Source organism: Aspergillus pseudoviridinutans (genome assembly GCF_018340605.1).
Source record: "Aspergillus pseudoviridinutans IFM 55266 DNA, scaffold_4, whole genome shotgun sequence".
NCBI lineage: Eukaryota > Fungi > Ascomycota > Eurotiomycetes > Eurotiales > Aspergillaceae > Aspergillus > Aspergillus pseudoviridinutans.
In genome coordinates, this window is record NW_025091284.1 from 394,539 (window position 1) to 414,851 (window position 20,313).

The following is a 20,313-nucleotide window of genomic DNA, read 5'->3' on the forward strand; positions in this document are numbered from 1 at the left end:
CTTTTTAGGATCTCAGATGGCCGAAAGCACCTCGATTTGTTACGAGAGGAAAAAAACTTCTGATGGGTCTGCCCAAGTATCAGCGGTCTAGAAAAGGCTTTGTTTCATTTATACCGACTAACTATGTATTGTTCTCTTGTATGGTGGCCTGTTGATGTCTTCATCAGCTCCTAGAGACCTTATAATCAGACCCTCACAATATCACTAATACTCATGCTAAAAGTGTCACATAATTATTTTGGAGGCAAATGTACTCTTTAAACCTTTGAGTGCATTTCATATATGGCTTAAGTACAGGTCAATGGAGGCGAGAACCTGTCTTCCGCACCCTGGTACGATATGAGGCTCTGATGATTCAATATTCCGAGTATATAGTATTAGTATCCTGACTATATGGTATACGATATTTATGACAATAGGTAGTACATGCAGTGATTAGTATAATAATCCAAAAGTCCATTTTTGTAGAAACAGTCCGCCTTACGAGGCATCCAAGCACAGCCACCATAGTCCTAAGCATAGCCTCCCCCTTATCTGAAAGCGTCCATATCAGCCTTCTACAATCCACTGATTTTGAAATAACATTTCTTCCCACGTCAATTTCACAATCTGCATCATTCTCCTCATGTCGGTCCCTCTTGGCTTTGATAATATTCTCTTCATCCTGAGGAGCTGTCGTTCAGGATTCCGATTCCTAGCATCCCCCTTTAGACGGAATCGACGAAACGAACAAGAGCGAACCTAAGAATGCAACTGGGGTTTGTTGCTGACCGTCGGATGTTCTGCCATTCTCATACCACGTATGTTCCCTGGAAGTCACTGCTTGTAAGAAGAGTCCTAGTGAAGCCTCTAGAGTCTTATCTCATTCTAACAATACCGCAGACTTTAGGCCGGTCTTTAATCAAACTGCAAAGAAATCAGAAAAAGCCATCGGCTACTCAGACTTCCACAGATGGAAATGTAGAAGTGGGGTATGACTATTCTATAGGTACAATTTCAGAGACGCAACTCTATACTTGGTATTATTAATAGTTAATCAGACGCCTAGGGGCTGTAGTAGCCAATATCAAAGGTTTCCAATTTCCCAAATCCCTTGGTAAGGATTTTCGTGGTCCTGAAATTGGAAAAATGGATCACGCGTAACGTCCATGAACGACACATCACCTGGAAACCCCAAACCTGACAAGCCCAACGGTTCCCGTGGTAGTGGTCCTTGGCTTGGGCCATTGCCAGCTGCAATCGAGTTCGTACTGCTCCAAGGCTCTGACTGCGAGTTTTCGGAAGCGGCCCGATGGCGCACTGTACTTGAGCACGGCGGCAGCGCTTGACCTCCGTCAGACGTGTCTACCGTCCTGGCGGAATGATGGAAGATCTCAGTCTCGACTGTCGTCCGATCTGGATGCTTCTGCCCAGGGGGCTGTAAAAATGACGGATCAAAGAGACCGTCTCCCGGCGAAGCGAATGGAGTCTTGGTAGAATTATAGCACAGAATGTCCCACATCAATGACGTATCTATTGATAACGTCCGGCGTGGTGAACGGTGATCCCCCGAATGCGGACTGACGGCGAATGCTGAGTGAATGAGCCCCTGGACTTTCTGATGCTGTATTAACCCGTTAGCGGACGATCGAGGGCAGTTGATCTGGACTCACAATTGCTTGGACTCGGGGCCATTTGGTGGCCAAGTCACTCAGGAATCTCGTGCAAGTCTCCAGCTTCCGTTGAGCGGAGTCCCTCACGGTCGGATCTGCGGCACGGCAGTAGTAAATGAGAATTGTTGCCGCGATGGCCACGACATGGCCAAGAAACGGGTCAGACAGTTGGTAATCCTTCTCGCCAATCATGTCAATGAGGCGAGCCGTCCACGTCGTGTGGATAAGTGCCAGCTCTGATGATGTCTTCCAGAACGTGTTTGGTACTGCAAGTTGGGCGGACTGCTGAGGTCGCCACGAGTAAAGGAAAGGGTGATTCAGAACGCTGTGCACTGCATGGTAGGTGAACTGGAGGTACAGCCAGGGACTCCAGTACTCACGGGCACGATTTAATTCTTCTGGCGACCGCTCCTGAAACCGTACGGAATCGTATCGATGGGTGGTGGGAAACTTCGTTTCAATGTCCATCAGATGAGCCCCGATGATACAATATCCAGAGTCCACCGACCAGGGTGGCGTGGGATCTCCACTGGCGCAGTGCGAAACATAATGCTGCACTTCGCTCCAAAGAGTGGATAGCTGTACCATGTAAACCCAGATGCCCCCTAAGGCATCGTTTTCTTGCGGGGTCTGAGGTGGTTTCATCCCCATTTCCCGTGGAGAATCAATGTTGACAGCCATGTATTTCGGGTTATGAATGTCCCGCAGCATATTCAACTGCATGCTGTGGGGAGCGTATTGCTGGTTGAGAAGATGGATGCTCCAGAACACTCTTCGTCGTTCCTCTAATGCTGGCGTATATTCGCCTTCGTGCTGCTCAATGTCAAGACCTGCACATTTAGCGAGGTTTGTGGCAAGCCCAATATGGAGCCAGGCGAGATGGGTGTCATTAGCTGTGGACACATTAATGAGGTGTCTTTTTTACAGTCGATGATGAATTCTCACCAATGTATTCAGCCAGTGCAATCAAACAGAGACATTGTAACGTTGAAAGGTCCACGGTTCCCTGGACGATTCGAAACATGACATAGCTGCGAGCGGCTTCGGCATATTGTCGACACATCTGGTTTGTTCGTCCATCTAGAAACGGATTGTTCGAGTAGCGCAGCGCAAGACTGAGTATGCCAAACAGCACCTCGCTGCGACATCGATCTGGAACGGAAAGACTATCCGGGAGGAACAGCCATAGAGGTTGCTTGTGGCAGTATTGGAAATAAAGGGCAATACCCTCCGCGACGATCTCTTTCGGCGGCATCGCAAAGGGCAACGTATCTGCATTCTCAAGAGCTGTCTCATCACTAGGATTCCCCGGCGTCATGGACATTTCCTGCGACCTGCTTGATTCCGATGTATTCCCGCGACTGTGGAGCCCGCGAGAATACGCCTTGGGGGTTTCAATATCGCGACTGGGTCTGCATCAATTAGCACTCACTCTTCCCGTGGCAAGGAATGTTAGCCATCCGCACATTGACCCTTCCAATATTGATTCCATCTTCTCTTCAAGCTGTTGCAACCGGTTCTCCTGCTTCGAATTAGTCTGCTTATTCTTCGCTTCGCAGACCAGCCAGCCGTACCAAGACCCGGTCGCTGCCGGGGGATCTCTGCAACGAGTCATGACTCCTGCTATACTGGCATGTTTGTTGAAGCCGCGTACAGCTTGAACATGCCGGTCTCTCGCCCGGACATCGGGTCTTCTTCCGCCTACTTGAGAGTCGGCAATCAACGCTTCTTACAAATAATCGTTTTTCCTGCCTCAGACTCACCTACAGTTTTCACAGGCTTGATGCGACCTCTTGCTAACACGATTATTCATCAGGAGCACCTGCAGAAGGCAGAGAAACGGAGGATATAAAACACGCTGATAAGATAGGTTATGGCGTAAAGGTGCCTTTAAAGCCGAAGGAGCGCGGGGTATCGGCTTCTGCATCATAGCACGCGGAAGCTATCCGACCGCCAGTTGGCACCGTTGGAACTTGTGACCCACCCAGGGAAACAATACCCCGAAGTGGAAAAGGTTAACGTAAGTCTGGTTCCTTATTTCTTGTTTCTTATTTTTCTTTTTTTAGATAAACGTAATGTACATCAAATAGCCTTGTCCTTCAGGACTGCATCGCCTGAGTAAATAAACATACCATCATATTCAAAGGGAGTTCTGGGTATATCAATTAAAGCACTGGAAACATTCCATCAAATCCAAGTTATCCAAGCCTATCAAATCAGATCCCGTTGCGCATACGACGCTACCATTCCAGTTCAGCAGATCCATCAACTGAGCATGCTAACCCTGAACAAAAAGCGATATCCTCTACAGTTGCCTGACCTGCTGAATGCTGCCGCGCTGGCCAGATCTCTCTGTGTAACCTTCGCTCCTCACCCCGGTGACTTCGGAGTAGGGTCCTGACAGTATTTTGAAAGAACAACGGCGCACTCTCCAGGTCAGGGTGAAGTTGACCATTAACAAACACTCCAGCATTCAGGTTCTTCTGGGCAGCATTACAGAGGTGTTTGTCCTCGTCCAGGACTCTCTTGAAGAAGGAGTCAATGTATTCAAAGTCCTCATCCGAGGCATCTACGTGCCGGTAGACCTCGTATTCCATGGAGCAAGTTGCTGCAGACGTTGGGACGCATCGCATCATGTAGAAGAAATGAGGCCTGGAGTGAATTGATGTTTTGTCGTCAGTGAATGAGGATGTTGAGAATCCCAAATGAAAAAAGAAGCAACTCACGAGACTGTCATGCAGGCATTAGGAAAGTAATAAGTGCTGGCATTCTGGATATCCTCATCAACTTTATCCGGCTTCGGTCGGGAGAAATGCTGGATATGCCCCGGTGTGGATACAGTATAGTAATATGACAGATCAGCCAGCTTCGCCACATCGGGATGCGCAACAGTGCAATGGTAGCATTCATTGTAGTTGTCTGCCAGTGTCTTCCAGTTATAGTCGCCGTTCATCTGCCATGTATGGTCGAACTTGTACTGGGTAAAGTCGAACCTCTGGAATCGTTCTTGTCGGTCGACACCGTAGAAATCTTCTTCCCAGGGGACTGGATCTGGAGAAGAGTCGAGATTCACCCAGATGAAGCCCAAAGCATCAGTATGCACATGTACAGGGAACAAGCTCTGATTTTCTTTCTGGAACCCCGGGACGTCATCAAACCTGGGGGCTTTGGCCAGCTTTCCATTGAGACCGTACGACCATCCATGATATTTGCACGAAAGAATCTTGGCGTTGCCCTCGTTCTCTGAGATGAGTGGAAACGCACGATGGCGGCAAATATTGTGGAAACCGTTCAAGTTACCTTCTCGATCAAGGCACAACACAAACGAGAATCCAGCTTCCTCAAACCGAAGAAAGTCACCGGGTTTTGTGAAGCGCAACTTGTGGGTAACCAGAATCCATTTCTTGGAAAAGATAGCTCTTCGCTCCAACTGATATATCTCTGGGGAGTAGTACCACGAAGCTGGGAGGGATTTGGGTGGCTCTTCTGTAAGCTTTTTGTCTCCTAGGACGGAGGGCTTATACCCAAACCAAGACGCAACTGTAGCAGCCATGGTGATAGTTTGATAGTTTGATTGTTTGCAGACAACTCAGCACGAAAGGGGTCTACTCATACTCAGGCATGACATAATATATATGTCTTCCACATGTCGTGCCTGAATCCATTCATGGTCCCCGGTCACGCGACCTCATAATGGAAACATGATGACAGCTCTAGCTCGGCATTGAGCCAACGGAGAGCACGCCGTGTTATCGCAAAGTCAAACTCTCCGTCATCAGGTCATTGCCATCGATGGGTACCACGGACTGGTTAGTGGTCATAGCTCCAGCCGGTCCGTCGGTGTTGACTCCGGTCACGGGATCGGATATTAGGAGTTAGGCTTCGATGCATATCTTCTAGGAGAGGAGATTAAAAATTAGTGTGGAAAACGGTATGATGCAATTGAGACGATCCTCCAGTACTCACTGGCCTTCAAATGATGCGTCTTGAGATAACAGGGGATATCTGGGTCGCCGATTGTTTACATTTCTGGGGCGCACTTCCTTACAACAATACACGATAAGCGTTAACCTCCTTCTGAGCTCCATTCGAGCTGCGTGATCAGCTCTTGATCTCCCAAAAGGGCCGTGCATGTTGGTCAGCTGCCAACTTTCCCCTCGACTGGCGCCAAGTTCGAAAATGTATGAAGATATGGGGCCGTGCGGTGTCTGATCTATATGCACACTTGTCTGATTGTATTTGGACAGCAACCCTGCCGAGAACTCTGCTCGGGACTTGCTACGGCTCGGGCCTTTAGTGATTAAGCTTGCTAATGACTGTATGAACACGGAGTCCTCCGATCAGGTGCACCCCAAAATGGGGTTTGTCGCTTATAAGGATTTATCATTACTTCAAAGCCACATGACAGATTTTCCTTCAGTAAAGCCCCTACTCTCCTTGTTTGAACACAGCTCACTACACTATGGGCTCAATCAACGCTGCCGAGAATCCCTCAAAATTCATTTTAACAGCTGAGGCCCTGAACAATGCTCTGCCTGATATGCACATGGCCACCAGAGCCGTTCATGCCGATGATTTCGTCAGTCCTCACCGTGCCATTGCCCCTGGCATGCATACCGCGGTAAATTTCCGCTATTCACGCGATCCAGATGAGCTGGTCCCCGAAGAGAACAAGGATGTAAGAGCCATAGCTTAATTTTCTCTTTTGTGTCCCAACCTAACGAGACCGGCAGCCAAATGCGCCATTTGATTCGCACATATATTCCCGCTACACAGCACCCAATTCCAATCGCCTGGAGATCTTGCTGCGCAGCCTAATGGGCGGCGAAGTTATTACATACTCGACTGGACTCTCGGCATTTCACGCGATGCTTATCCTTCTCAACCCCAAGCGAATCTTTATTGGAGACGGATACCATGGGTGCCATAGTGTTGTGGACATTATCAAGCGACTCACAGGCATCCAAAAACTGGACCTGACGCAGATCGACCAAGCAGGCCCGGGGGACATCATCCACGTGGAAACACCACTCAATCCTACCGGCGAGGCGCGAAACCTTGCATACTATCGCGCCAAAGCCAGCGAGAAGGGGGCCTACTTGACCGTAGACTCGACCTTTGCGCCACCCCCGCTGCAGAACCCCTTGGACTTTGGAGCCGATATTGTGATGCATAGTGGAACGAAGTATGTGGGTGGCCATTCCGATATGCTCTGCGGGATCTTGGTCATCCATCCCGATCGGGTTAAGGAGGGATGGTTGAAAACGCTGCGTACGGATCGCCAATACATTGGGACTGTTATGGGGAGCTTCGAGGGCTGGTTGGGGATCAGGTCTGCTCGCACCATGCAGCTCCGCGTGATGAGACAGGCTCAGACGGCGCAAAAGCTCGCTGCGTGGTTACAGGAGCAGCTGAAAGACGCAACGTCTCCTGTTGCAAAGGTTCTGAGCCATGTCCAACACGCCTCACTTCAGGAGGATGACTTGAAAGACGGCTGGCTGAAGAAGCAGATGCCGGGAGGCTTTGGGCCCGTTTTCGCTGTTTGGACGAAGAACCCGAAACATGCGCGCCGTCTGCCCAGCAAAATGTTTATCTTTCAGCACGCAACTAGTCTTGGAGGGGTGGAAAGTTTGATGGAGTGGCGGGCGATGAGTGATGCGCGCTGCGACCACAGGTTGTTGCGGATCAGCTGCGGTATTGAAGAGTTTGATGATTTAAAGGCCGACATTCTGCAAGGATTGGAGTCGTTATTACGGGATTCTCCCTGAATTAGATTATATCTATCCATTTGAATCGAATTGGTTACACTGTTATACAACTCTGAGAAACAAGCCAGAAAAGTAGAGCCACTTTTACCTCGGTTCTTGAGATCTTAGGACCACTCAGTATTCCAGTAATAGAAAGTAGTGAACTCAATCATCGTGGCTCTACTGGCTCTCTCATCGGACGTCATAATTGATATCCGATCAAGTGATCGGGGAAAGTGCGGGGAGCAGAGAAGTGCCCGATCACCTGAGCGTATCTATGACGGGGCCCGGATTCAACGCCGACTGCAAGTGACCAAGATCCAGCCTCAATTTTTATTCCCTGTTTATCTAGGTGATTTATTTCTTCTGAAATAATATCACATAGTAAATCAGAAGGTAATCTAACCTATCTCCGCAGCATATGAGTCACGTGGACGGGCCGATATCCAGGCATGTGTGGTCAAGAGGGGATCATGTAACTCATAAAGGCGGGGCCAACTCATGATGCACAGGTGTCATTACCTATCTTTGTGGCAGATACACAGAAAATGGAACATTTTGACGTCGCAGTCGTTGGACTTGGGGTTCTTGGAAGCGGAGCGGCGTACTATGCTGCCAAAAAGGGCGCCAAAGTGATTGCTTTCGAGCAGTTCGAGTTGGGCCATGTGCGCGGAGCTTCCCATGATACTTCGCGAATTGTTCGCACTTCAAATTTTGCCCCCGAATATGTGGCGTTGGCCAAATCAGCCTACAAGGACTGGGCCGAGCTGGAAAAAGTTACCGGCTACGAGATGTTGACGACCACCGGCGGCGTGGTTTTCTTCGCTCCGGATTCACCGACATCAGCCAGCGACTTTGCGAGAAGTCTAGACAGTCAGAATGTTCCGTATGAGTTGCTCGACGCCCAGGAGGTGAAGAAGCGATGGCCTCAGTTCACCATCCCCGACAACGTGACTACAGTGTACACAGCCGACTCGGGCATCGCGCACGCCGCGAAAACTGTCAGCACTCTGCAGTCTCTGGCGCGGTCGCACGGCGCCATTTTAAAGGACAACACCCCGGTGGACCGGGTTACCCCTCAGGCCTCCGGTGGGGTCGTAATCGAGACTCCCAAGGGACGATTCCGAGCAGGCAAGGTGATCCTCGCAACAGACGCGTGGATCAATAAGCTTCTCGCTCCCCTATCCGTACACATCCCTGTGACCGTGATGCAGGAGCAAGTGACATACTTCAAGCCCACCGATGCAGCTGCATTTGAGCCCAACCGATTCCCAGTATGGATCTGGCACGGTGCCAACTGCTTCTATGGATTCCCGTGCTACGGCGAGCCGACCATCAAGGCTGGCCGGGATTATTCCAACAATCTCATGACGCCAGAGCAACGCACGTTCGTGCACTCGCCGCAGCTGCTTGAGCAGTTGACCTCTTTTATGAATGGCTTTATTCCCGACAAGGATCGCCAACCGCTCCGCACAATTACTTGTCAGTATACGATCACGCCTGATCGACGTTTCATTATCAGCCCGTTGGAAAATTACCCGGATATCATTGTTGGCTTGGGTGCTGCCCATGCTTTCAAGTTTGCCCCTGCTTTCGGTCGTGTGCTGGCGGAGCTGGCAGTCGATGGCCGGACGAATGAGGATATTTCGCAGTGGGGGATACCTAAAGGTTCTACTCGACACGGCAAGCTTTGATGGCACGGCGAATATCTTGCTAATTACTGATCATCATGCTTTCGCGTCATCGTTATGGAGTGGAATCAATTACGCTTGAGCTCGATGTTGCATTCCATTGATTTAGACAAGTGGTTTGGAAGGCCTAATCTTTACATGGTTAAATCCCGCCTAGCTTGTTAGCCTGGAGCTGAATCCTGAGATATATGGTTACTCTCAGGAAAGAACTGGCTTTATATATGGACTGATCAATATTGGCACTAGGCCTCAGAAAATGATATCTATCAATAATGGATCCACTACCGAGTGCCCTGTACGCTACTCTAGGGACATGATTACTTCCTTGAAGACTTCTGCACCATCCATGAAAGGGGTTGAGCTGTACACGCGCCACAAATATAAGACAGCCCTGTCCTATAGTGCCGGAACAGTAGGGACCCTGAGCATTCTCTTCCGCAAGCAAAGGGACGTATCCTATCCTAATGGATACCAGTAGGTCATGTGTCCGTGTGAGCGTCTGATGACTCGGTGTAACTTCTTCTATGCATGATCACAGAAAATTTTATACGGCCCCCAAGCCCTCAACCTCCTCCAGTGTAAGTATCAACAACATAACACCATGGCGAAAAATGGTAAAGGCCACAACATCCGAGCTGATCGAAGCCAGCCGCAGAAAAAGGTCCCTTGAATCTCTAAGGATTGTTCATTCTATTGGAAATGGAGTGCATCTGTCCATACTGACCCGCGTTCACGTTGTTGTACCATGCAGAGGCACAGGGAGTACGCACCGGACCACTGGCTGGTTTCCCGTCGATAACGGCTCCTGTGAAATCGAAAGGGGTCGCTGTCAGTTCGAGAAAATCCAATGGCATGACCAATACAGATTACGAACAAATCGATTGCAGTTGTTCTCGGTGTGAGTCCCAAAGCGGCGCGGAGGTGGATGATGCACGTGACGCGACAAGAGGCCACAAACCGCATAATGTTGGCAACGCGGGAATAACCTATCAGTCTCTGTGGACACCTTAAGTGGCCGAATATGGCTTCGACAAAATTGACACTTTTAGATCTACCGAGCGAGATCCTATTGCTGATCTTTTACGAAACTTCGACAATCCAGGATGCTTGCGCTCTTGCTCGGACGTGCTCGCAGCTTCACGGACTGTTTTCACCCATCAACAATAAGATCAATATTCTTCGGTCAGCGGCCAATGTTCCCAGGAGGCCAAAGTGTGATTCTGGGGAAGATTTACCTGGTATGATGGCCCGCAAAAACCCACTGATTCTTACTAGCTAAGATAGGTGGTAGCGGTCATTCGAATACCGCCCCTCAGCTGGGCCTTTCGAAGCAGCCAAAATCCCAAATGCGGCCTGCTGATGGAACTAAATTACGGTCCACTATCAGAGGAACTGACTGCTTCAATGATGTGGAATCTGGGAATGATACTGAGACGCCAATCCGAGAGCCGTATGTTTAACGGGGCATTGCATGATTTTCTTGTCCAATTCCAAGAACTAGAACGACGCTGGAGAGGATACTTTGAACATGCCACCGAGAACATCCTGGCAAGCGCCGCGAGATTGCAGCTGGAAATTCTCCGCCGTTCCGAGCCATCGTTTGTCCCTGTCGACCTTTCGAGCGAGACGACGGTAATTGCGCTGGCCCTTCACTTACTTCTTGTCGTGCAGGATATTCGTATTGTGGATGGCTGGGCAGTCCCCTGCACTGAGGAGGGGGTATTTGCAGATAGCTCTCTGGCCACCTTTGATGGCGGCTACGAGTACAACCCGCTTAGTCCATTTATGCGGCTCCACAAGAAAAATGAGCAAGAATGGACAGAGATATGCCTGACCGAGACTAGTCAAAAACCGAGCTATAGTCTCGATGCCAGTCCCAATGTGATGATGGAGTACATCATTCAATCGTCGTTTCGGCTTTTGGATGCGCAGGATCCTCGCCATTGGCCGACAGTACTGTTTATAATTTTGATCCTTTATCTCTGCTTGCCCGACATGTCGCCGGATAGCCCCTGGATGTCAGCAATCGAAGACGCTTCTAAGCCGCTATTGCCCCTTCTCACAGACCTTGCCCGATATTACTATATATCCACAGACGGTGGGAGATTAATGAGCGACTCCTGGGCTGAAGAGGACTTTGCGGCTCGAGTCGGCCATCATGAAGAAAGTATCAAATACACTCGCATGTTGAATGAGCTCTGGCTCGAAGCAGGTAGATTGCAGATCCTAGTTCAACAGTCCCATGCTAACGATTACAGATGGCGGAGAGTGGGCTAGCAGAGATATCAAGCAGGGCATAGACGGATTTCCCAACAAACTGTATTATTTTGCCCACGGTTGTGCAATTTAGGTCTCCAACTGACTCATCGAGTAACGGCGCCAGAGCTCTGGGCCGTTCGGCTGCCAGTGAGTTTTCCGCCACCCTCTGCAGCCCTTGCATTGATATAATTTAACCCCTGGGACAGGTCAAAATCTCCAACGGCCTAAGAACAAGTGACGCAGAGGCGGTGCAAATGATCGAGGATGGACTTCTGCAATTCTCATTCGAGAACGGACCCCCAGTCGACGAGCCCGCAGCCCCCAAACCAGATCCCATCCAACAGGCCCTAGAGGAGACAGTGGCGTCCACGCAGGCGGAATGCGTCAAGCTCGCAGAAAAAGTCGCTGAGACGCAACGGGCTCTCGAAATCACGCAGGCCGAGCTTGCACGCACGCAGGAGCAGCTCGAATCGTCCCGCAAGGCTCAGGAGACAGCCACTGTCGACCATCGCGTCGCGCTGGAAGCTGCACAGCGAGAGTCGAGGCGGCCAAGACCAATGCCGTCCGCGTGCAGACTGCGCTTAGTCGGCTTGAGGGGTATGTCAGTTACCCAGCCAACAGGGCGGTTTGCATTCTCTCGGTCGTTTATGGGTCACGTTTTTACGATAATAAGCAGTCGGTGATTGACCGGTTGCGGTATCTGATTGAGCGGCATGAGGAATTCAAGATCACAAACGATGTTTGCGAGGATGACCCGCTAAGTGGTACTCGCAAGATGTTGGTGGTGGTGTATCGATTCACCGAGAGCTCGCGGGTTGGACGCATACGGGTTCTTGCCGGGTGGGATGGGGACTCCGTCCGGTTTGATGCGCTGGATTCAATGTAGTGATCGTCCATCTGTTGGATCCGTCGTCGCCATCTAGTAGTATATACCGTGCTAATAAGACCATATGAGAACAAGGCTCACCTGAATAAGACTTGATAGCTTGCTTGTGTCCTCCTCTCCTTATCTGTCATCGTACTAGCGATTGTAGGGTGATCCATAGATAGACTGGCTAGCTTTTACGAGGACATAATTTGGAAAACGACCGGAACAGGGGCATTGACTTGCATTCATAGCTTCGTTCATTTAACTAAAACAACGGGCATTAGATTTAGTCGCGAACACCGGGGAATGGAAAGTAAGCCCCCAAACGGTCTCTGCTATCTTCCATAGAGATGACGCTAGGGTAATATATCGCGTTTAATGTGTGGTTGGGGTGGGTGGACTAGCCAGTGGAATGGCCCGTTCCATGTTGGAAACTAGTTAGTGGTATGATCTCCAAATTCAGATATTGGGCTGTCAGAATGTCAGACCCTACGTTGCTGCCTAGTACTAGTAGGGGTCTAGTAGGGGTCCAGGAGGGTCCCCACACTGGGAGAGAAATCTCTCTGTCCCCCCGTTCAAGTTGACCCCTACATCGACTTAAGTCCCCGTCTGGTTCCACCATATCAACTCTTTCACTTTCCCACTGTCTTCTTTCTCTTACCGGAATTCTAATTGAATCATCATTCAACATTGTCAGCTTTCCAAAATGGACCACCTGCGTGATTCTCTGCTGAGCTCTCTGCCTAGAGACTCACCTTCTACCGCAACGATCGACCATGCTCGCAGAGATCAGGAAAGTACACGCCAGTCGGTCGCTCGGGGTGAATTCAAAGAGGTTCGAGACGTGGCCTTCAGTAACCGGACCTGGATTGTTACCCTCCGATACTGCGATATTGGAGATGGTGTAGACTCCCTTGAAAGCTACATTCATTCCCTGTGGTATATGTACTACGAGCTTGGCCGAAACATCTCCTCCGAATCACCTGAACATGAGGGAATAGTCCTCGATATCCTCCGCATTCAAGGAATGGGACCGTTGACTAGACCTGCACGCGGAGTCTATGGGATTGATATCGCAAGAACCGTCGACGGTACACTGTGGCACGATCTCCCCTTCTTGGTTGGCGATATGACCAATTTCTGGGTCAATCACGGTGCTTCTATGTCGGGAACACACCGTCTCAACTTTGCAACATTCCTGGCTAAACTTGCATCCACTCGTGTCGCTAAGGATAGGCTGTGCCAAGTTGCTCTTCTGATCTTCCGTACTCTCTTTGAAAGCCCTCAAGAACTTCGCACTGGGGAAGAGTCAGACGAGGAAGACGTCAACCGAGGTACCAAGCAGCTTGAGGTCTTTCATCTGTTACCAGCTGCTGTTGCTTGGCTGAAAATAGCAAGCCACAACCTCCTTTTGCTATCAGAAGTGTATTGGAACGACTGCCCTAGCCACATCAGCAAGGGTGGTAAGGAGTTCCTCGAATCGGAGCTCGGACAGCGATCACATGCTGGATTCTCGCCATGGAGATACATGTTCTGGCTGAAGCGACTTAATGAGATTCAGGAAGAAGCTAAGGAGGCCAATGAGAAAGCCCTGGAGGAGCTTGCCACTGATGGCATCCAGTACATGATCAACACAATCAAGGAAAGGAATTCTGAGGTCCTCAGGGCTTACAAGAATGGTGGCGATGCCCTGCATCAGGATAAGCATCTTTCTTGCCTAAAGCCCCTTGCACGCGTCGAGAGCCAGAGTCGTAAAGACTTGGATTAAGTTTTCGAGGGAAAACTCGAAAATGCCGTGTAGACATTCCCCCTTCCTCTCTTTCTTTCTCGGCCTCTTGAGCCTTCAAGTTGAACGTCACTCTATCTGCTCCTTACTGTCAATCTTTTATCAGATCTACATCTGCTCTGTCTTTTGGAATGAAGCAGTGGCTAAATCGAATGCCTTTTATATCTAAATTCCATGTCCACGATAGATCTATCCACATATTCTTGAATTGGGCCTCTACTCGGTTGAACTTGGGCGTACTCAGTGACCATCTAAATCACTAGTTAACTATGAGTCCACAATATATACGACTAAGAATATCATACTAGTTAGGTAACAGTGCCAGACTGCCAGACATTTTTAATTACTTCCTACAATAAAAACGATAATCCGATTCCCGGAAGGTGGGGCGGGGGACCTCCTGGGTCTGGCAAGGGAGCGGGACTAAGTTGGCGGCGCCCGGGGGGGTCGAACCTTGATTTGCGTCTACTTGGCTGGGGCGCGGGGCGCGGGGCTCACAGCCACACTCGCTCCACTCCAAGCCCCGATCAAAACATCCAAGGCTTAGCGAGGGTTCCGCACACGCACCGATCAGCTCCACTCAAAGCTGAGATTAAATATCCCAGGCTTGGCGTAATTAACTCTGACTCGGGGAGAATTCTCATATGAGGAGGGCAAAAAAATGCCTCATACAATTTTCTTCCAGTCAACAGGATAGGTACGGGCGGGGCCAAAACGCTGCTTATGAAACTAATGTTATTGCCCACCTGGCAAACCAGATGAGGGCCCATGGTCCCGCCCTCGGCGATGCACCCCCGGTACACTCTACCACGGCCAAACCACAAACCATACTACTTACTACTCTCTATATCTATTGTTGACCCTACCTTGCGCATTCATCCTCGGATAATCACATAATGGATCGCTAGGAATATCGAGACATTAGAGATGCGGACCGAACTCAATGCCCAAGACAATGGATTCGGGGTCTGAATCATACGAGAAAACTGGCGGAAAGCCTTCAAAGGACATCCTTGAGCCCGCCGTCCTCTTTTTATCAGGTCAATCTGTCCTCACTGAGGCTGCAACTCCAACGCCGCTTTACCAATTGAAGAGTGACATTACGTCAATCTCGAACAAGAACTCCTCCGTGCTACTTGAAAGAGTCGAGCACGATGTACCTGAGCTCGAGAGTGAGAACGAGGGCGTCATTTCTGGCACGCCGCGAAAGCCACACTTTTTCTACCTCGTGCACCCTGTGAATGCGCAGTACCGGACCGACATACCTGCCAGGTACTACATCACTTCTGCGGTCCCGGAGATGGTGGGCAATATTCGCCTCGAGACTTCTGAGGCACGTTTTCAACGGACTTCCTTCAAAGCGATGTTGAGCCCCAGAAAAACCGCCTCAGATAAGCCATTATTCGGCGAGGGCACACAACAAGTCCTATTGTTTGATATCCAGCCAGATCGGAAAGTCGGTCGCAATTGCTATAAGTGGAGCGATTCCAATGGCAGGCAGGTCGCTATTGAAGAAAAAGAGAATGACGGATATAAATTAAGCATTACGAGGAGTATGCCGCAGGAGTTGAGGGATGCAGTGGTCGCTACATGGCTGTTAAGGCTGTGGCACGACACAGCCGAGAGTAAACAAGCTAAAAGGGAATGTGAGTATTCTAGGAGGTACCATGGCCTTATCTTGGCTAACTTCTTTTTCCAGTCTTTGAAAGCATGACATCACCAGAAGCATATCAAGAAAGCATGAAGCCATATATGCCAAAGCAGTGCATAATTATGTGAGATTAGTTAGGTAGTAACTTTGCCTGCCAACTACATGTTCAGCTCCTTATAGGAGCTTTGCAACTCCTATAGCCGCTCGTCTGTGCACGACGGGATCGCCGGCTTGTGTAGGGTCTTACCAATATTTCGCCATTCAACGCTACAGTTGCACCAATATTTGTGCGTTAGTTTGAGAATTATTAATTCTTTCTGTACTATTGGCCTCCTTTCTTGTACTATCATAATTATTATAATATACTTGCAAGACAGTCGCTGCTGAGGTGGCATTCTCGTGCTCACGGGGCCATGGTCACCTTTCAAGAGCCCCCTCAAATCCAAGGAGGCCTAGATACATAAGTAGCGGCGAAGGGTTACCCCTTGGAGAGCTTACAGTTGCATAACTGAACCACTAAAATAGAATCCAACCCTCACTAAAGCCTTCAACAGGGTGTCTTATACACACAGGTAGTCGACCGGCTTCCTGGTACTGAGGTTATGGAATTAGATGATTTCCTACGTCCTCCAGGCGAAAGTATCGACGTTGAAGAGCCTGATTTATTCGATATTATTGTCGATTTTCTCTACGAAGTTATATATTCCTTAGTGCTCCGCGCCGCAGGGTATCTACAACTCAAACAACCAGACACCACATTACTAAAGAATTTCTCTTAAACACCTTGAAGCTAACAATGAAGCTCTGCGTGCCTGTTAGCTTACTTACTGTGCTGGCTTCGCCAGTCACTTCAGGATATAATAATGATCCCCCCATATGATATTGAGCGATATTGCACAACCAACCTATACTACTGTGGATGGATTTGTGGAAGCTTGATAGCGACCCTAAAATTCTCTAACTTATTAGACCATGCATCCTAGAACAACCAGACGTCCAGTCATCCGTCCATGATGGGATAGGATCCATCGCTCTGACCTCTGTTCTGGACAAGCTTCCTTGCAAGGTCTTGAGCAAATCCACACATAGTCAGAGTAGGATTCCAGCTTCCCGCACTTGGGAACAAGGCACCACCAGTAACATGCTGCAGGGGTAAAGATTATCAGTTTGTAGTCTCAAAGATATGGTCTGGGAGATAGGCACATACTACATTCTTCACCCCATGGGGCCTATACTGCTCATCTAGTGATCCACCTTGCTCCTTTGGGCCAACAAAGGCTGTGCTAGCCTCATGGACAACGCCGGGGACCCGAATAGTTTCAACTTTGGGCTTTGCCGACTGCCACCTCCCTTTAATGGAGTCCCAGTATTCGATGCCTTGTTTGTTTTGGTTTGACATGACTTCAATAGCATCATACGTAGCTTTATCCATACGGTCCCAAAGGGCCCTATCCTCGTCCGTCAAGGTAAACTGGAGGTTGACGTTGGAGGTAGGGTCTTTGCCTTCGTTCAGCTTGATGTAATTGTCTGGGTTTTGTTCTGTGAATTCGCCCAAGGTGGCACAAACTATTGCACGCTGAGTCAGTATCAGATGGAATCTTTTCAAATACACATACCGAAGACTATGTAATCTTTGGAATCTTTTAGCTGCTCGTAGGTAGCGGCGGCGGCATAGTCAGGGCACTCGCGTGCTGCATCATCAGCATCGCCTGCTGGGTCTGGACTGTGAATGGCAGTGATTTGGATGTGATATTGCTTTCCACTCGTGTCTTTTCCAGCGACATAGTTGGCTCCGATTTCGAGTTTGTCGCTGGGTGTGTAATTTGGAAGGTTTGCAATCGGACAACGCGCGGCGATGTGAGTCAGGAAATGCCCTGTCAAGCGCTTTCCGACGGTTTCTCTGCACTCAGGGAAGGAATTGAGGAGAAGGGTAGCGTTCGGAATGGCCTATATAACGCGTTAGCTGGGCTTTCTACTTTGGTTTGTGGCCAAAACATACCCCAGCACAGAGAATGACTTTGGTGTTGTTGTCCGTCCAAGATAGCACACCCTTATCAGTTTCTAGAACGCGTACATAACCGTCATCCTCTTTTTCCATCTTGATGAGTTTGCAATTATTCATCAATTCCAGCGGTGATCCTTTGTTTGCCAGGGCAGCTTTCCGTTGATTCTCTTCGATTTCCAGCATAGGCCCGGGAACAGAAAACTTGTCAAATCGCAATGTCGATCTGGGACTCGGGTTGCCAACAGCCAGAGGTGCTGGCTCAGCTGTATCTGCACCTGTAATCCTCTTCACGCCATTCTGCAGAGCCGTATCAATATACTCCTGCAGCTTAGCAAATATGGTATCGCCAATCTTATTAGCGGGTGTGACATGAAGTAGCTTCTTGGCTGGCTCCCAGAAATTTTTCTTCTCAGTTGTCTTAATCATAGATTCGGGGAAGCCCCGCATCAGGCCGACTGATGGCTGCGGACACCAGGCAGACCAGAATGTCGAACGGCCGCCAAAAAAAGGGCAAGACCCGTGACAATACCCAACCTCTGGTATTTCAAATGTTTTGCGAGAAAGGGTCCATGGGAACGTCTCTGATGGGCCTCCGAGCACCATCTTGAATGGAAGAGGGAGGTTTTGAAAATGCGTGGGAAGCCAGAAACCTGAATCAGAGGGTTAGGATGTAATGCCTTGTTGGAATGGGTTACGTACCGCCTCTCTCAAGACACAATATCTTACAATGGGGGTCAAGCCTCAAAGCCTCGTTGATAAATGCAAGAGCTGTGACCCCGGAGCCGACGACGATGTAGTCGAATCTGCCGTGGTCAAGAATATTGGCCCAGGTGGCGTCGCTGAGTAGGTATCGTCAATTGTCTCTCATGCAACATGGGGATATTCAGAAATACCTCACGAAATAGTCCTTTGCCATGACAGAAGTTGAGCTAGGGGATTGTATCCCTGGGACTGGATAGCCACCTGGCTTTGGTGGAAGGGCAGCGGTGGCGGGTGGAAATTCATCCCCAATACGGTCGTGAAAACAGGGAACGCAGTGGGAAGGAATAGTAAGATAGTCAGGCAGGTGTGCTTCAGTCATGATGTAAAGTTGCTTGAAGAATTGGTGTATAAGTTAAGAAGGATGACAGTCTGTAGTCTGGGCCTTAAAGGCAGCATCAGTCAAGCAGGATGTTTATATAGATCATGTTACCTCACATACTGGCACCTATGACATGAGAAATCATGCATGCATTAGATCTGCTGCACTGCTGAGATTGAGGTAATACAACTCAATCGCCGCGGATAAGGTGATGTAATACTTCCAGCCCAGGGCCATTCCTACTGAAAACGGTTGGTCAAGTGGATTAATTGTCATCTAATGCTTGCCACTGTCATCAATATGTTCCACCTGTTTCATAGTAAATGTATACTACGTCCCCAGAGAACAGAGGTATCTGGGACTGCGCAAAGTCTGGTTGTCACAGTGGGCCAGCGTCTTTCATATGCGGCGCTCGAGCTTGAGTTGAGAAGCTCATGGTGCATGGAAAATACATATCAAACTGCACACTGGCTGCATCAGGAATGAGGCGACCGCTTAAGGAGGAACCGCCTCTTACGGAAGCAACGGGCTAAGTTATAATGGTTATTCCATATCTACCAGCGCCCGAGTTATTGTTAGCGAAATGGACACCTCATCACTGACACTCTACACTTCCAAAATAGCTCAATCTCCAAATAGCGAGTTCCAGCTAGCAATGTCCCTTCATCAGTCGGGTCGGAGGCCCTTCAGTACTGAGCAGGAAGCTTAAGTGGGTTATTTCCGGATGCGGTAGTATAGCCATGAGTAATTTAAGTTACCTTGGGAGGCGAACCTTAAAATTAATCCCCGCAAAGCCAAAAACTTAAATATTACTTCTGAAAACATACTTATACTTCTCCAGCTCAAGCTAAATAAACTTCATGGGTTGCACAAAGCCGTCATAGATCCAGATGGGTTGCCCAAAACGTCAGAATTACAGAGGACTATATCCGTGATGATCAGTAAGTTGTTCAGACTATATTGGGAGCAGGTTTGTCCTTCCTTTTGGTCGTGTCCAGGTTATGAGGAAAAGGGAGGCTTTCGACACTGAATATAAGCTGAGCAGATTGAGATCATCATGATATTTAATAGGGTGAAAGCAGCCACTATGCGTCCGGAGCAATAATGTGTAGCTGCCTTGCCAGGCATGAAGATAAACAGAAGCAAGATCTACTAACCCTACACTCTAGCGTGTGGTCCCTCAGGGGTCTGCTGCATTTGTCTTGTAAAGAGAACTACCTAAGCGTGCCCCTGTCTTAGAAGTGTGTGCCAGTCTGCCTGCTGCTTATTATGCTCTGGATCCTTTCTAAGATAGATTAGAATAGCTTCTTTTCTGCTCCATAAGTATTGCGATTATAGAAATGGTCGGCGAATGCTGCTCTATAGTTCCACTAGTCATGTCTGCCTTACGATGTTGGTGTAGGATAAGATTTGTATATTACATGGCCAGCTATTCTAACTTTCTGAGATTCCAGCTGCCATATACTGCTAGAATTTTGTTATTGTACTGTATCCTAAGTACATTTACTAACATAACCAGACTACTAGTAAGTACACCACTAAGACATATTTTTAGAACCAGCAGTCCCGGAGA

General features: G+C 49.0%; 8 protein-coding genes across 8 annotated transcripts; 5 read left to right on the forward strand and 3 right to left on the reverse strand.

The window, feature by feature from the left end:
* Positions 1-1,066: 1,066 nt before the first annotated feature.
* On the reverse strand, positions 1,067-3,267 carry Asppvi_005567 (fungal specific transcription factor domain-containing protein; the record flags this gene model as incomplete). Its single annotated transcript, XM_043301486.1, has 4 exons — positions 1,067-1,588; positions 1,653-2,545; positions 2,598-3,064; positions 3,119-3,267. The coding sequence occupies 4 exons, from the start codon at positions 3,265-3,267 to the stop codon at positions 1,067-1,069; spliced, it is 2,031 nt and encodes a 676-aa protein (XP_043157421.1).
* A 625-nt stretch (positions 3,268-3,892) lies between these two features.
* On the reverse strand, positions 3,893-5,205 carry Asppvi_005568 (iron-sulfur cluster-binding protein, rieske family domain protein; the record flags this gene model as incomplete). Its single annotated transcript, XM_043301487.1, has 2 exons — positions 3,893-4,304; positions 4,379-5,205. 2 exons carry the CDS (start codon positions 5,203-5,205, stop codon positions 3,893-3,895), a joined length of 1,239 nt encoding a protein of 412 aa, XP_043157422.1.
* Positions 5,206-6,114: 909 nt separating this feature from the next.
* Positions 6,115-7,420, forward strand: Asppvi_005569 (cystathionine beta-lyase; the record flags this gene model as incomplete). The annotated part of the gene is made up of 2 exons (XM_043301488.1): positions 6,115-6,330; positions 6,386-7,420. The coding sequence occupies 2 exons, from the start codon at positions 6,115-6,117 to the stop codon at positions 7,418-7,420; spliced, it is 1,251 nt and encodes a 416-aa protein (XP_043157423.1).
* Positions 7,421-7,947: 527 nt separating this feature from the next.
* Asppvi_005570 (putative sarcosine oxidase) lies at positions 7,948-9,093 on the forward strand (the record flags this gene model as incomplete). Its single annotated transcript, XM_043301489.1, has 1 exon — positions 7,948-9,093. One exon carries the CDS (start codon positions 7,948-7,950, stop codon positions 9,091-9,093), a length of 1,146 nt encoding a protein of 381 aa, XP_043157424.1.
* A 1,190-nt stretch (positions 9,094-10,283) lies between these two features.
* On the forward strand, positions 10,284-12,235 carry Asppvi_005571 (uncharacterized protein; the record flags this gene model as incomplete). Its single annotated transcript, XM_043301490.1, is given in 5 exon segments — positions 10,284-10,328; positions 10,375-11,302; positions 11,441-11,496; positions 11,556-11,946; positions 11,964-12,235. 5 exon segments carry the CDS (start codon positions 10,284-10,286, stop codon positions 12,233-12,235), a joined length of 1,692 nt encoding a protein of 563 aa, XP_043157425.1.
* A 688-nt stretch (positions 12,236-12,923) lies between these two features.
* Asppvi_005572 (DUF3632 domain-containing protein) lies at positions 12,924-13,985 on the forward strand (the record flags this gene model as incomplete). The annotated part of the gene is made up of 1 exon (XM_043301491.1): positions 12,924-13,985. One exon carries the CDS (start codon positions 12,924-12,926, stop codon positions 13,983-13,985), a length of 1,062 nt encoding a protein of 353 aa, XP_043157426.1.
* Positions 13,986-14,958: 973 nt separating this feature from the next.
* Positions 14,959-15,782, forward strand: Asppvi_005573 (uncharacterized protein; the record flags this gene model as incomplete). Its single annotated transcript, XM_043301492.1, has 2 exons — positions 14,959-15,649; positions 15,703-15,782. The coding sequence occupies 2 exons, from the start codon at positions 14,959-14,961 to the stop codon at positions 15,780-15,782; spliced, it is 771 nt and encodes a 256-aa protein (XP_043157427.1).
* Positions 15,783-16,654: 872 nt separating this feature from the next.
* Positions 16,655-18,740, reverse strand: Asppvi_005574 (uncharacterized protein; the record flags this gene model as incomplete). Its single annotated transcript, XM_043301493.1, has 6 exons — positions 16,655-16,798; positions 16,862-17,220; positions 17,271-17,601; positions 17,654-18,309; positions 18,359-18,498; positions 18,553-18,740. The coding sequence occupies 6 exons, from the start codon at positions 18,738-18,740 to the stop codon at positions 16,655-16,657; spliced, it is 1,818 nt and encodes a 605-aa protein (XP_043157428.1).
* Between the last annotated feature and the right edge of the window lie 1,573 nt (positions 18,741-20,313).